This window comes from Thunnus thynnus, chromosome 13 (genome assembly GCF_963924715.1).
Source record: "Thunnus thynnus chromosome 13, fThuThy2.1, whole genome shotgun sequence".
In the NCBI taxonomy this organism is placed as follows: Eukaryota; Metazoa; Chordata; class Actinopteri; order Scombriformes; family Scombridae; genus Thunnus; species Thunnus thynnus.
Window position 1 is genome coordinate 25,301,069 of NC_089529.1, and position 14,648 is coordinate 25,315,716.

The following is a 14,648-nucleotide window of genomic DNA, read 5'->3' on the forward strand; positions in this document are numbered from 1 at the left end:
ATAAAGGGAGGAAAAGCTTGAATTTCCCCCTTTTCTGTTTCACATCTTGACTTTCTCTCCCTTTCTCCGTCTCACTTTCTTTTTCCCAACCTTCAGCGTCTACTGTAAAGACTACAAAAGCTGCGCCAGTAAAAACAGAAGCGCCCCATCAAGTTTTAAAACATAAGTCTTTTTCCCAACCTTCAGCGTCTACCGTAAAGACTACAAAAGCTGCGTCAGTTAAAACAGAAGCACCCCGTGAGGTTTTAAATCATAACCTTCTGCCTTGGCTGTAGGTCCGGGTCCGTATGGGACAGCTTCTGGGTCAGGACCACGGTCCACCAGTTAGTGACCTCTGACCTAAACCCTTCTCAGCCATGGGTCAGTTTACCTGAAAGTGGCACTCTCCTTTAGTAGTTACTGGAAGAGTTATGATTGATGCAGGAAGTATATAAATCTACAGCATGTCTTTGTCCCAATACTCATCTACTTTCAGTGCTGTTTCTGTTTTTTATATTTCTCAGCTCTCGATCCCTAACACCATATTTCTCACCTTCCTTTTCCATCCTATTTCCCTTCATTATCTCCGTGTGCGTGCCTGTGTCACAGGAGAGCGAGGCGACCACAGAAATGTGCTGAACATCCGTAACCGATCGATTACAGGCTCAATATCAGGCGATATGTGTAAGCGAGTGTACTTGTGAAGGGATTATCATCGGTAATATATATTGTTGTGTTTACTCAACATCGACGTGTGAAATTGCATCATTTGGATCATGGCGAACGGAGGCAGAAATGTGCATGTAATTACTTCAAAGCTCAGACTGAACTCTTTTTATTTTCTCCAACTGTTTTTATGTTCTGAACTTAACTTTTTTTTAGATTTTCTATAAATCTAATTTAAAAGGTTTTTGTAAGATAGTTCTTTTTGAAAAGTGCTTTATATTTAAGGATTATCATTATCTCGTACTTATTGCTTTACTTTGAACTCTTGTACATCAGCACTTCTTCTTATCCTCAGTCTCTCTGTTCTTCTTGGTGTCACCGCCCTCTATCAAGTTTTAATTTCTTCTGTGGTTTCTCTTTTGTAACAGCTTATTGCCTTTTTGTCTTTTCTCTCCTCTCTTTTCTTACGTGCCCTTTTTTCGCTTTCGGATCTCTGCCTTCCTCCCACGAGCGGCGAACAGATCTACAACAAGAACATGATAGTGGACACCTTCCTGGGTCAGGTGATCATGTTCAGCGACCCCAACGAGCGGCAGGAGCAGCACACGCTTCACCTCCGCGACAAGGGCAGTCGCCAGGACAACGACCTCCCGGGCACGCTCACTGTGCGCCTCATCACCTCGACCACGCTCACCAACATCTAACGCATTCGTTGGGATTATAATGATCGACGCTCAAGGTGGTGTTCAATCGTGCCCGCTGTTATTTTCAACAATCTCCAACCGTAGCGGGAGCTCACTGTGTCTTTTTCTGCCGCTTGCACTCTCTTTGTGTCTCTTTCCCTGTTTTCCTTTGCTTCAGCATTTAGATTGAGTTAGTTTTTGAAAGCCTTTACTAATATTTATGGATGGAGGGTGTCCATAGACAATATTTGGGGTTCGTATTGAATATCTTTGAACACATTCCTGCCAAAACTGTCCATAATACAGTGTTTGCTTCAGATATTTGTTCTTAGGATACGTTTCATCGCAGGTTTTGTAGCCAGAATCTCCATCAAATCAGCAGTGGACGACATCAACTGAGCTACAAACTGAATTTTAACAAAAGGACAATATTGGCCTGAAAAGTTTTATCAAACGAGTACATCGGTCTGACCCTACTCTACAAACCTCTTTTCTTTTTTTTTTTTTAAATTCTGCACATTGTTATATTCAAACACATACACTTATATAACACACACATAAAACATATGCAGAAATTTCTGCATTCTCCATGCATGTGCCAATGTCTCCAAGGGCTATGCATTGCCTTAAGGCTGAGTCTGTCTCTCCACCTTGAGGAGGCGGGGGGTTTTGTTAAATACTCGCCGTGTTTATCTTCTCTATCAGCTATCCTCAGTGTTAGCACGGCTTCCACTTCTGTTCCTTAAAATCTACATTACTCCCCGCTTTTTGCATAGTTTCTATCTTCTCTATATTGACATGATGTATACTATTTCTTTTTCTTTTCTTTTTTTTTTATCTGTGGATATCAGTCGGCCCACCCAGACACCTCAAGTCTTCACCAGTTTGCCGGTGCTTTGGAGAGCATGCAGCACTGTCTGTCACTTTTTACTGTGGACTTTACAAAAAACGAAAGCCAACAGCAGCTATTCTCTCCCTCTACTGAGAGCTTTTCTGTGATGTTCTGTGAGTGTGCACATGTGTGAAATCTTGCCTCCCGTCTTCCATCACTAGTACCATTTCAAAAACTCCCCGAGACGCTTTCTGCCGGTTGCTATGGACGATTTCCAAACTGCATGGCTTGAAAAGACAAAACTCTTTGCCTGTGCTGCACATCTCTCCAGTCGTAGCTTAACAGCCGGTGCTTTTGATAGTGTTACCCTTCCTCCGTTGATCCTCCCATGTACACAACTTCCCAGTCTAGTGGAGTGCAAAGATTCACCCTGACATAATCAAGTGCTTTATGGGACCAAAGATGAGCCAGGCCCTTCGCTCTCTTAGTCCCTTTCGGACAGGCCTGGCCCGGCTCGGCCCCAAGCCTAGCTACAAACCACCACCCCCTGTGCCACATCATCTCTTAACGGCAACACCACTGCCTGATGCTTCCTCTGACTTGAGCCTCTTGGCCCAGGCCAAAGGCTCATGCCACGTGACCCCGGGAGACAGCAGCTGTGCTTCTGCTGTTGGCACAGGAAAGGCATGTGTGTGTGTGTGTGTCTGTGTGTTTGTGTGTCTGTGTGTGAGAGAGAGAGTGTGTGTGTGTGTGTGTGTGTGTCCTGCTAGTTCCAGTGCTGCTTTGAATGGGAGTATCTGGGAGTGCTTGTATGAATGTATATCTGTTAATCTGCGTCGTACCTGAAAGAAAACAATTTGTGAGGAAAGGTGTGAACCGAACAGAGAAGAAACACACACCTTGCACTTTATTTAGTTTTAAAGGGGGGGGGGCGGCAAAGACCCTCAAAGGTGACAGGAAGAGGAGGGAGAGCAGAGGAAACGCCCTGCCAAACAACCTGTGCCATCGCCTCGGGTCCTGGCTTTGCCTCCACAGCAGGAAAGCAACATGGAAACATGGGATGAACTGTTCAGTGCTTTCAGAGGGATTTTAGAGGCTTTTCCATATTGAACCAACACTGGTACAATGTAATCTATCTCTGATGGCATTTCTCGCGAAGATCATGTGGCCATCCGATTTGACCTTCTAGCACCTAACGGGGCTTTTTGTGACAGAAGCTCAGACAGAAAAATCACAACCTGTTCTTGTTTATTCAAAAGTGCAATATAATTGCAGAGACTTTTCATTCCAAGTTAAATTAACTTTTGGGTATGTCTTAGTCTTTTTTGTCTGTGTTTTAATAAGAATTAAAACTGTAATTTAAAGTCATTATCAAGAGATTTCCTTTGAATGTAAAACAAACAGTTAGACAGTCAAACTATTACTCTTTCTGGTTTTTCAGCGCCTTTTGCCATTACTTGAACTGTCACACATGGCATTTAATTGATCACACACTTTGTGTACAGCATCTTTATAAATGTATCTTGCATGGGTTATTTTCCAATATGTCCATGCCTTGTATTGTACTGTTCAATTGTTACTATATATATTTATTCTTTCTATCTCAAAGTCTTGGAAACACTAGTTTTGAGCAATCAGCATGTCGACAGTAACGCACCTCACGTCAGTCTGATCATATCAACAGTTTTGAAACAGTTACGTCTTGTAATACAGTGATGCATTCATAACGCCTCTAGCATCAGTGAACATTGTTAACAGCAGTTGTTGACTACTATTTAGGTGCTAATTATCTTCTCTGTGCTCTTTTATGTTGTAATTCAGTCGTACAAAGGTACAGAAAATGAAGGTTTGGTAATGTGACAAGACTGAATTTGTAAAATGTTCGCTTGCAGACAGCTAGTGTTAGAAAACTGTGGTGCCAACAGTCTGAAGCGAGAGATGAGATGTGGGAACATGTGCCTGGATAGCTGCTGGTACACATTTATAGACCAGATGAGAATAGAAAGAAGCACTTCTTCCTCCCTCGTTAAGTACAGTTGAAGTGTCTGTTCCAGTGGAGCCTCCTAACATAATGATCAGCTATTGTACAGGGCAGCTTCCAGGTGTGACTGCACATGTTTGTTTAACTCTGCCTCTCTAAAAACCTCTAATAATCCCTCCACAGGTCAATACTGTGAATATGTTCAAACTCAGCTTTTAATGGCTAACTGAGGGTTGAATAAAGGGTTTATGGTGAGAGGTAATTGGTGCCATATTGGTAGCTCGCTCCATGGATATGGTTAAACAGACCAGGGAGTAATACTAGCCTCTCATGCGTTACCATTACATTCGAGTTACGGGGCTAAATGTCTGATTTTCTGCTGATAAATACCCGCCAATCTCTGAAAACCTCATAATTATGATGATAAGCTAATTTATACTGTATAGCACCTTTCAAAAAACAAAGAATGAAAAGTAAATAAAATCCAAAACATAAAAGAAGATCAAATAATCAATAAACACCATCAGAAGTTCGCTTAACAACATTTACCGCTGTTCTGAAGGTATTTCTAGAATCAGGACGATGCACGATAAAGATTCTGTTTCCAAATCCAATTAAGCCGTACGTGTCATATGTATCAGCTTAATTTGTACCTGAATCAAACCTTAAGAACTTTACTATCACATATTTTTGTGTATAGTTGATGTTGCTTTCTATTATCTTATATTTTTCAAACAAAATAACAAAACAAAAAGAGCAAGGAGATTGTCATTTCCATCTTCCTGGATTAGAAAATATAGTCGCGACTTTAATCATGCGGTGAACAGAATATTTTTTCATCCAGATGATTTGAAGAGTCTTTGAGGATTCAGGAAATACCTTCAGAACAGCGGTAAGTTTTGTTAAGGGATATTTATCTCAGTGGATCTCTGAATGGATGCTGAACTCTGTGACTCGGATGTAACGGTAAATCATGAATTTAGGATTTCCTTGCACTGCTCCACTCTCCTCTTTAACTCACATTTAATTATAACAAATAGATAAACCACATCGGGCCTTATTTTACCCATAAAGGCTCCTCTCTCGTAGCCCCAATTATCAGCCCATTTAGATTATGTCGACACTCATGTGGGATCTGAGGATGATTGCAAACATGTAGCATCCATCCATTAGCGACCCACATGGGTAGACGCATTTAACCTCCATTTGGATGCAAAAATTGCGGTTCATAAAAATTACATGAGTACATAATTTTATTAAAAATAATATTCACTAAACCATGTTGGGTTAATACGGACGTGTTACATCACAATTTACAGGATATTCTGTATGTATACATACGTAAATGCTGATTTGACTGTCAATAAAGCAGTTAATAACGGCACTAACAACAAAATATGTCTTTCGGCTAATAACCGCTCTGTGGTACCTTCATGAATGCCAGTTCAAACCTAATGTCTAATTTCAATCTGTGTTTAAAGTAATATTTCATGTCATTGTAATAGCTGTGAAACAATGTTCAACATTTATTAATGGCAGTAGACACTGTTTCTTATTAGCCATGTAAATTAGTGTGAGTTTTATTTTAATACAGAGATCATAGTAACACAGAAATATATGATGGAGCTGGATGTGTCATGGCACAGTGTTAATGAGCCGTTTATCAAGCATCAATTACTGAAATAAATACATTTATATTCAATACAGCTGGGAGATAATTAGACTTTTAGCTGTCTATAGCAATTATTGTAGAAAGTCACTATTATTTTGATAGTGGTGTAAAGTTTAACAGAATAGTTCCACATTTTGGGAAGTTCTCTTACTTTCTGAGAGTTATATAAGAAGATTGATACCACTTTTATATCAACTTGTTAGATAGGTGGTTATCTTAGCTTAGCATAAAGACTGGAAATGGAGAAACAGCTAGCCTGTCTCTGTCCAAAGATAACAATATCAACCTTACGACACCTCTAAAGCTCACTAATTAACACATTATATCTTGTTTTTATTTAATCCGTAAAATACAACAACAACAGAAGTCTAAAAGCAGCAATTTTAGGTTTTACAGTGGGTTATGTGCAGACTATTTGTTGGCTGAGCTCTAGGTAGCCACTATACACAGCAATTTTTGTACAAAATGTTAATCAGTGAGCTTTAGAGGTAGTGGTAGGCAGATTTAGTTATCTTCAGACAAAGCTAGGCTAGTTGTTTCCCTCTGTTTCCAGTCTTTATGTTGAGCTAAGCTGAAAACAAGACTGGAAGCTCTGCGGTGTGAAATTCTTGTTTTTACTCTTTGGTAACATTTTTGAAAATGAAACTCGCCCACAAATGGAGTGGAACATGTCGCCTTATATTTACATTTTAGGGTATTTTGATTATGCTAATGTTTAAATGTCATGAACGTGCACTTCCTCATGAACAGGTCACATCGTCACAGGCTGGAACAAGAGATTTACGACAAGATCAGACAATTAAGAGAGTTTGTTGAATCCGACTTGGGACGCTCTTACAAGTAGACCTCAAAGAAAAGAGTTTTAGGATAAGAATACGAAAATGTTCTTGCATAATGCCCGATAACTCAGTTCTGCTGCATCGATTTTGACTACTTACTACTCTTTTAACACATAGACATGAGAGTGGTATCAGTCTACTTATCTGACTCTTGGCAAGACAGTAAAAATTGTGCAATTACCCAAATGTAGACTTTAAATATGAATTTCATGTCAATCATAAATAAATATAGACATTTAAATACAAGTAAAACTGACTTTGGAGACACAAGCTGGTCTGGCAACAATAAATTCTCTGCTCAAGCATCCAAGAGTGAATTAGTACTCATGAATGTGCCATGTTGTTGTTATTTGTTGAATTATCTTCGACTGATGCTGGTACCATTTTCTACATTAAGGTTTCACATCAGGTTTTCAGCAGCGTGTGTTATTTCTCAACCCCCTATTTCTGTATTTGTACAGATTTAGCACAGAAATATGACAGCTAACACAGCTAACCTGATTTCTTTGATATATATATTAGAGTATTTGGGCTTCAGAGTCACTTTGTCACTCACAATCCTGAATAGTATTAAAAGTAAGGAGCCAAAATAACAGCGTGTCACTCAAATCCTTCTCAAATTCACTAAATGTGAAACCTTATCCAGGCGTTCTTCATGTACTACAGCAGTGCCAAAAAGACAGGTGGTCTATTGTGAAGGGATGCAACGTAATTGTAGTTTTTTGTACCTTTTCGTTTTTTTGTTCTCCTCTACATGTCCTCTTTTGTGTCTTGTCTTTGTAATCTCACTGCGTTGCTGTGGTTACTCATTGTAATTGTCACACATTGTGATTCTTTGCCAAAAGTGTTAAGGCTTTCACTGTTAACCTCCAAACACACACATACACACACATACACACACACATATATATAAATATACACACACACACACACACACACACACACAAACACTCCAGCGACTAGACTGACCAAGGTTGGTTGGAGTGTCAGGACCTTGATGATTAGCATATTGATTTTCTGTATATATTTTTCCGCATGGTGATGCCAAAGCAGGTTTTAAGACTACGAAACCATTCGAATGAAGCTGAAATTACTTTATGTACGAATCCAAAAATACCAGTGCATGTAGCAACCACCCGCTTCAAATCTGCCCGCACCACATTACGAAATCACAGGATTATATATTTTTGGTTCTCGCGAGTGTTGTTGAACATAATCCGCTGTTGCTACTTTGATAAACATACTGTGTGAAGTACAAGGCTTATGTTGCACACTTGCATGCATTAAAACAGTATCCGGTTTTATAATATTGTGTATTCAGTAACCTGCAGTATACAGTATGTATATAAAAGTAGCAGCAATTTCGATTTATTAGTTATTATGGGATCCATGTATTGATGGATGTTATAGAGTATATTCTGTACATTTATTTAAAGGGGGAAAATGTTGTTGCTCACTACCTCTAGTGGTCAGCAAGAGAGGAAATAAGGGAATTACAGACAAAACTGAAAATATGAAGGATCCAGAGAGCTGAAAAGTACTTTTTTTTGTGAGTGTTTAAGAGGCTTTTTTCCGTCTGACATGGTCACAGTTGAGGTTCGCTTGCCCGCTGATCTTATGGCCTTGTCAACTCGCATACTGCTGCATGTGTCTAAATTACAAGATATTGGTGATGGAGGCGCAGAAAGACAGCACCAGGTTCTATGTTTATCTGAACGACAGCATTATGTGGACTGTATTGAATTTGACTCAGTTGTACCAGGTCACCGGATACCTTCTGCTTTCTTGTCACTGACGTTTTTATCCGAGATCGAGTCTTGTCCACTCAAGGAATGAGCTTGTGATTCTTCTTGTATTTTTTCTGCTGATATTTATTAACTGGAGACTGGAAATACCTACTGCATGGTGACACTTCTAGAAGATGCTACAGTCTTTATAACAAGTATCTTTTATCGGTATTTTATATCCTTGTTAATTTTATATATCCACTTTACCTTGCGTTCCAAACTGGTATGTTTACTGATAGCTAGGTATCAGTGCGCTTTGCTGTATGTTCTGTACTGTGTGCTTGTCTGTGTGTTCTTTTCAGCTCGAGCTTTCCTTTTTCTTTTTCAATGCGTGTTCGTTGATTTTTGGTTCTCGGTTACACTGTGGTTATTTTATAGCTACAATCTGAAATTATTATTTTTTCTTTTGTATTTAATGTCAACTTGTGGCATGACTTTGAAATAAAACAGGAAAACTTATTCTGGGTTTGTCATCATTGTATGGAAATGAGCATGAAGACTGATTGGACAATAGCATAAACATAAAGAAAAATGTGTCTTGTATATAATAAATCCATGCCTGAAGTCTTACTGTAAATCAAGCAAATATATTTCATAAATTTTGAAACAAGTATTGTTGATTGCTAGCGTCATAAATTGGCTGAAAACGCAGTCTCTGACTTTTTTAATGTTTCCAGCTGACTAGTTTTTAAATTATTGATTCTGTAAAAGGGTTTTGAATAAGGACATGATGATTATATACATGATATCCTGCTAAAAGACTGAGGGTAAAGCTAACAGTTTCTGATCCAAAAGACTTGGAAAAGTCATGTTCTTGTATTTCAGGGTATCATTATTTAGCCCTAGTATTATAAGGAAAAATGTAAGATCAGACTGTAACTTCATTCAAACATAACCTTGTTTGGCTGCTTGGCTTACATACTTGTTTGTATTTTCTAACAGTATATTTCACTTTAAATTTGAAGAGAAAAGACTTTTAGGATGAGGACTTACCAATGTGTTTAGCAAAAGCAATGCTACCTTTGCTTATTTACACAGGAAACATGGAGCAACATTAGCCTTAATTTGGAGTTGTGCTTGTATCTACATGATGAATTTAATTCCAATATTTACTCACCTTTTGGCTCTGTTTTGGTCCCCACCAACTTTTGAGAAAAATGTCTGGCTTTTTAGCTGCTAAGCTAGTAGCAACTTTATCTGTCTGCTGTTTGATGCTTGGCAGGTCGTGTACAGTTATCAGTGTTTTCACTGAAAACGGCTGCATGTTGCTGCTGAGAAACGACAGTGATGAGATCGGTGAGAGTGAACCAAAACAGTAAAGTTGTGAGCTAAAAAATCAAAACAATGAGCCGAAAGATGCTAAAATGCTCCGTAGAGCTGAGAGGAACTGCAGAGTTGGACGTTAAAGGAAAGTATTAGATTAATATAGTATTATAGGTTCATCCAAATTGAAAAAAAACAAAAACATTTTCTCTCAGTTTTATTTACCCTAACACAGTGGAGATTAATTTAATTTTGTTTGTGGTGCTCACAGCATTGGTAGTTTAGCAGCAACATGTTGTTCTAAAACAAAGTTCCTAGTACTCAAGATAATCATGAGAAGAAACTGTCAACAGTTTTCAGAATAGTTTTTAGATATATTGTCAACATAAGAAACATTCCTGATGAAAACTGGCGACAGTGTGTTCTGTAGATTATCCAAAGTTACAGTAACACTTCATCTGAAAAGAGATGTTGCTGATGAAAATTTTCATATAATTTTTAAATGCTGTGACCATCACAAACAAAATTCTGTTCACTTCAGTTGTGTTTGGGAAGAGACAGAAACAATTATCTATCTGGACACATAACACTAAAAATTATCTGCAAGAAAATCTGTTTGATTAGTTTTTTCATTTTTGTGTGCTGACCCATTAACATAACTTAGCTTGTGGTAACAAAACAACAACTTGGAAATCATGACCTGGGTCACTTCCCTTTCCACCTCCCAGCTGGTCTCTGTATCTGCCACCAACAGGCTCCACCTCCCAGCTAATCAGGATCAGCAGCAGCCATGAATGAGACGCAGCGAGAGAGTCTGGAGAGCCCCTTCACTGACCCAGACGTCAAACTGTAACTCGGCTGCCGTGAACGCTGAACCACGTAAAGGAGGCTGGGACCACAAGAGAAGGGGAAAGAGGTGAAGGAAAGGGGGCTGACAAACAAAGACAGGAGCAGAGACGCAGATAAATTCCTCTTCATCCAACTTCTTCTCCACTGCTGTACCATCTTGTCAACCATCCTGTCAACACCTTACACCTTCCCAGATAAAGCAGGACCAGAAACCAAACGAGAAAAGTACAGGAGAAAGGAAAAGGGACCTTATGAAGTGTGTTGAGAGGTAAGTGGGGCAGGTGAACATGGGTCAAGACTGAGGGCTTAGCGTGCAGCCAGGCCACAGTGCTGCTGCTCTGCTGTAGCTTTAGGCCAAAGCCTCTTACTGCCCTCTGCTCACCCCCAAGCTCTTCATCACTGTGCCAGCACTTAAAGGAGCCATTATGTACCCTTCAAGTAAATACAGTTGGCTGTAGTGTGTGTGTGTATTTGTTTGTTTGTTGCATAAAGTCTAAATGGTTTCTTTACTTCCAATTTAGATTCCATTAGAGATTATCTTTTGCCAGATAAGACAACAGTTTTGCGGAAGCAGATATAAATATACAGAGAAGAAAAAGAGTAACACTTTACTGGACGAACTAGAAAAGTGAATAGTTCACCATAAAAGCAGAGAAGTGTGGACAGTGAAAAATAACGTGTATGTGACTGCGTAGCAACCAACAATATTTATGCCAGAACAAGACTAAATCAAGATAGTTTAACTTAATGTCCACTTACTAGATTTTTACAGTGCTTTCAATGTTTGTGACAATGAGAGTAACTTGAGCTGCAACAATTAGTCAATTGACGGAAAAATTGCAACTGTTTTAATAACTGATTGATCGTTAAAGTCATTTTTCAAGCAAAAAAAATGACATATTTTCTAGTTCCAGAGTCTGGGTTTTGAGGATTTGGAGCTTTTCTTTGTTCAGTGTGTTATTCAACAGACCTTTTAGGACTGTTGGTTAGCCAAAACAAGCTATTTAAATATGTGACCTTGGGCTTTAAGAATTTAAATTATAAACATTTTTGTAGACCAAATAGTAATGAAAATAATTGTTAGTTGTAGCCCTAAAGTGGACCTAAAGTTAAGATCTTTTTTTCTTGGTAAAACTACTGTTTCCAAGATCATGAATGAGCATTTATGATCAATCAATATGTGTGCTAAAATGTCTTAAAGTGACACAACCAAACATTGGTGATTTTACTTAAGTAATACTGAAAAACTTGTCTCACTACACTTCCTTGTTTGGTTTGAGCCTTATTGTATTGCAGCTGAGCTCAAATATGTGAATTAGCCTGTTCATTACAACTACCTGCAGTGTTTTGATCAACCACTTCAATCAAATAACAGCTGTTTTTCTCCTCACATTAAACACCAGTCAGATCAGTTTGCTGGAGCTTTGTTAAAGGAACAGTTCGGCATTTTGGGAAATACACTTATTCCCTTTTTTGCAGAGAGTTTGATAAGAAGATAACCTTGCTTTTAATTTGTTAAACATAGACTTGTAGCCAACATGATGGGAGTGTGTGATTTACTGTGTGTAACTTGTGTATTATATGTCCTGTTTGTATTTTGTTTAGTGCTGTTCTGTTCACTCTGCATATGTTTTAATTGTGACCTGCCAACGGACTGCGAATGAAAATTAGACTAGAAACACAAAAACAGCCTGGCTCTGTCCAAAGGTAACAAAATCCACCTCCCTTCTTCCGCTCTACTTGTAAAACCACAAACTATTTTTTTAAAGATTTTACAAACGATATTAGTGAGCTTTAGAGCTTTTTACCTTTGGACAGAACAGGCTAGTGTATAAGCTTGTTTTCCCAAATGTCAAATTATTCATTTAATCCCTTGAACTTATACAAACTCATGCTCTGCACCCAAAACTTTTCACACCTACAAAAGTTTATTTTAAATTCTACTGGAGATCCTAAAGATTCCAAAGATTCCTGAATTAAAATTATGCACAAAACATCTAGATTATTTCAATGTGATGAAATGGTACAGCCATAAAAAACAAAGAGTCTTGGGTTTGAATATTAGTCATAAATACAGTTTACGGATACAGAATATTCCAACCATTAAGCTTCACTAATTTCAAGTGTAATCATTCCTCCTTCTCAAACTGACTATTAAAAGATCCCTTCCCGATGCACTTTCAATGTAAGAGATGGGGGACAAAATGCACAGTCCTCATTTCAAACAAAAATGTGTTTATCTGAAGCCAATATGATGCTTCAGACGTCCAAATTAGTCAAATCTAGTGGATATTTTCTTAGTCTTTTGAGTGCAAATGTACCTTTTTTTGTTCAACATTGAAACACAAACTGTTAATATTAACAGTAAATTCAAGATACTTTAAATTGCCAAAACTAAATTGTGTTATTTTTTGCAGAGACTGAACCTCAGTACTCATGGAGGATATCGAGGCAAGGCTCTTAAACTTGCTTGGTCAACGATGAATGTTTCAAGCCCCTCTGTGCCTGCGCCTCTGAATCCCTGCCATGTGAGTCAGAGCTGTTAAACATACACATACTTGTTAAAAGAGCATTATGGGCCACACACACACACACACAGATTAGCAGCAAAGGCTTTAGCAAGATTGCTGTTGGCTAGTGCATGAAAATCTCTGACCAGGTTGACTTGGACTTTGATGACAGAGAGTTGAGGTTTGAACTTTGAGGTCTGATAAAACATCTCCTGGATGTTCTGGGTTGTTTTCTGACTTATTCTGAGTTGTCTTAGTGGGAAGGCTATTAGTTAGATATATCCATTTTGTTGCTATATTATCAATTCAAAATCAATTTTGACTGTGTTGTGAATTTAGCACTTGAAAAGAGCCCAAGAAAGGATGCTGCTCTCTATTCATGCTAAACTAAAAGCTTGCTTAGCATCTTAGATGCAGATAATTATAGCAAATGTTATTTAGGGTCTTGGCAAATAATAATATGGCAAACAAAGAACAATAACGCCATCCAGTATGAGCTGATTATGGAACTGAGAAACTAACAGGGCAACTAATAAAGCACGTAACACCTGGTAAGTCGCACTTTGCTAATATTACATCAAGGTTACTCAACCTTCTCTGGCCTATAACCTTGTGCTAGCCGTATTAGCAGTGTAGCTCTGGGGAGGCAATGTTAGTCTGTTGGTCCACTACTTTGGTCCAGACTGAAACATCTTGTCAACTATTGGACGGACCATGAAATTTGGCAAGAATATTCATGGTCCCCAGAGGATGAAACCCAGTGATTTTGGTGATCCCTTGGCTTTTCCTCTAGTGCAACCATGACGTGAAAGTTGTCAACTATCCAGTGAAATATCTCAACATCTTTGAAATGGATTGGCACCAAATTTGGATCAGACATTCATGGTTCTTGAGCGAAATGTCTCGACGAAGATTAGAATTAAATTTTGTTCAGATAAGAACAGTTTGTTAAGAAGTTTGATAAGAATATAATTTTTTCTTTTAATTTGTTAAACATACACTTGTAGCTGTGTGTGTAATGTATAGACCTGCAATGATTATTAGATCGACGGAAAATTAATCTGCAACTATTTTGATAATCAATTCATCATGTCAGTTATTTTTCAAGCAAAAATGCCAAACATTTGATGGTTCCAGCTTCCCAAATGTGAGGATTTGCTGTCTTTCCTATTCACTGTTTGACAGTGAATTGAATATCTTAACATTTAAGGCTCTTAGTCAGACAAAAAAAGCAAATTGAAGAAATTACTGTGGCCTCTGAGAAATTGTGAATTGTATTATGTGTCCTGTTTGCATTTTGTGCGGTACTGTTCTGTTACTGTGTTAATTGTGACCCGCCAAATTAAGGGACTGCACATGAAAATTAGTATAACACTGTACATCATATGGTAACATTTATATTTATATTGTACATGGTCCCTTACAAATAAAGTAAAATAAATAAAATAAAGATTGATACCACTCTCATATCTGTCCATTAAATACAAGCCTGCAGCCTGGAGACTGTTAGCCTAGCATAAATACTGGAAACGCAAAATTTGATTTGTCCAATACTTTGTTTTTTGACCAAATAACTAAAAAATGAAT

General features: G+C 38.2%; 2 protein-coding genes across 2 annotated transcripts in view; both read left to right on the forward strand.

Moving 5' to 3' along the window:
• capn5b (calpain 5b) overlaps window positions 1-5,522 on the forward strand; it is a 63,645-nt gene extending 58,123 nt beyond the window's left edge. The window contains exon 13 of the mRNA XM_067608795.1: window positions 1,167-5,522. Within this exon, the coding sequence (XP_067464896.1) occupies window positions 1,167-1,349 (183 nt within the window). The 3' untranslated portion in view covers window positions 1,350-5,522. The remainder of the gene's footprint in view (window positions 1-1,166) is intronic.
• Window positions 5,523-10,472: 4,950 nt separating this feature from the next.
• The window catches only part of LOC137196027 (unconventional myosin-VIIa-like), a 59,984-nt gene continuing 55,808 nt past the window's right edge, over window positions 10,473-14,648 (forward strand). Inside the window, exons 1-2 of the mRNA XM_067608801.1 lie at window positions 10,473-10,819; window positions 12,969-13,079. The gene's annotated coding sequence lies outside the window, so the exon portion shown is untranslated. The remainder of the gene's footprint in view (window positions 10,820-12,968; window positions 13,080-14,648) is intronic.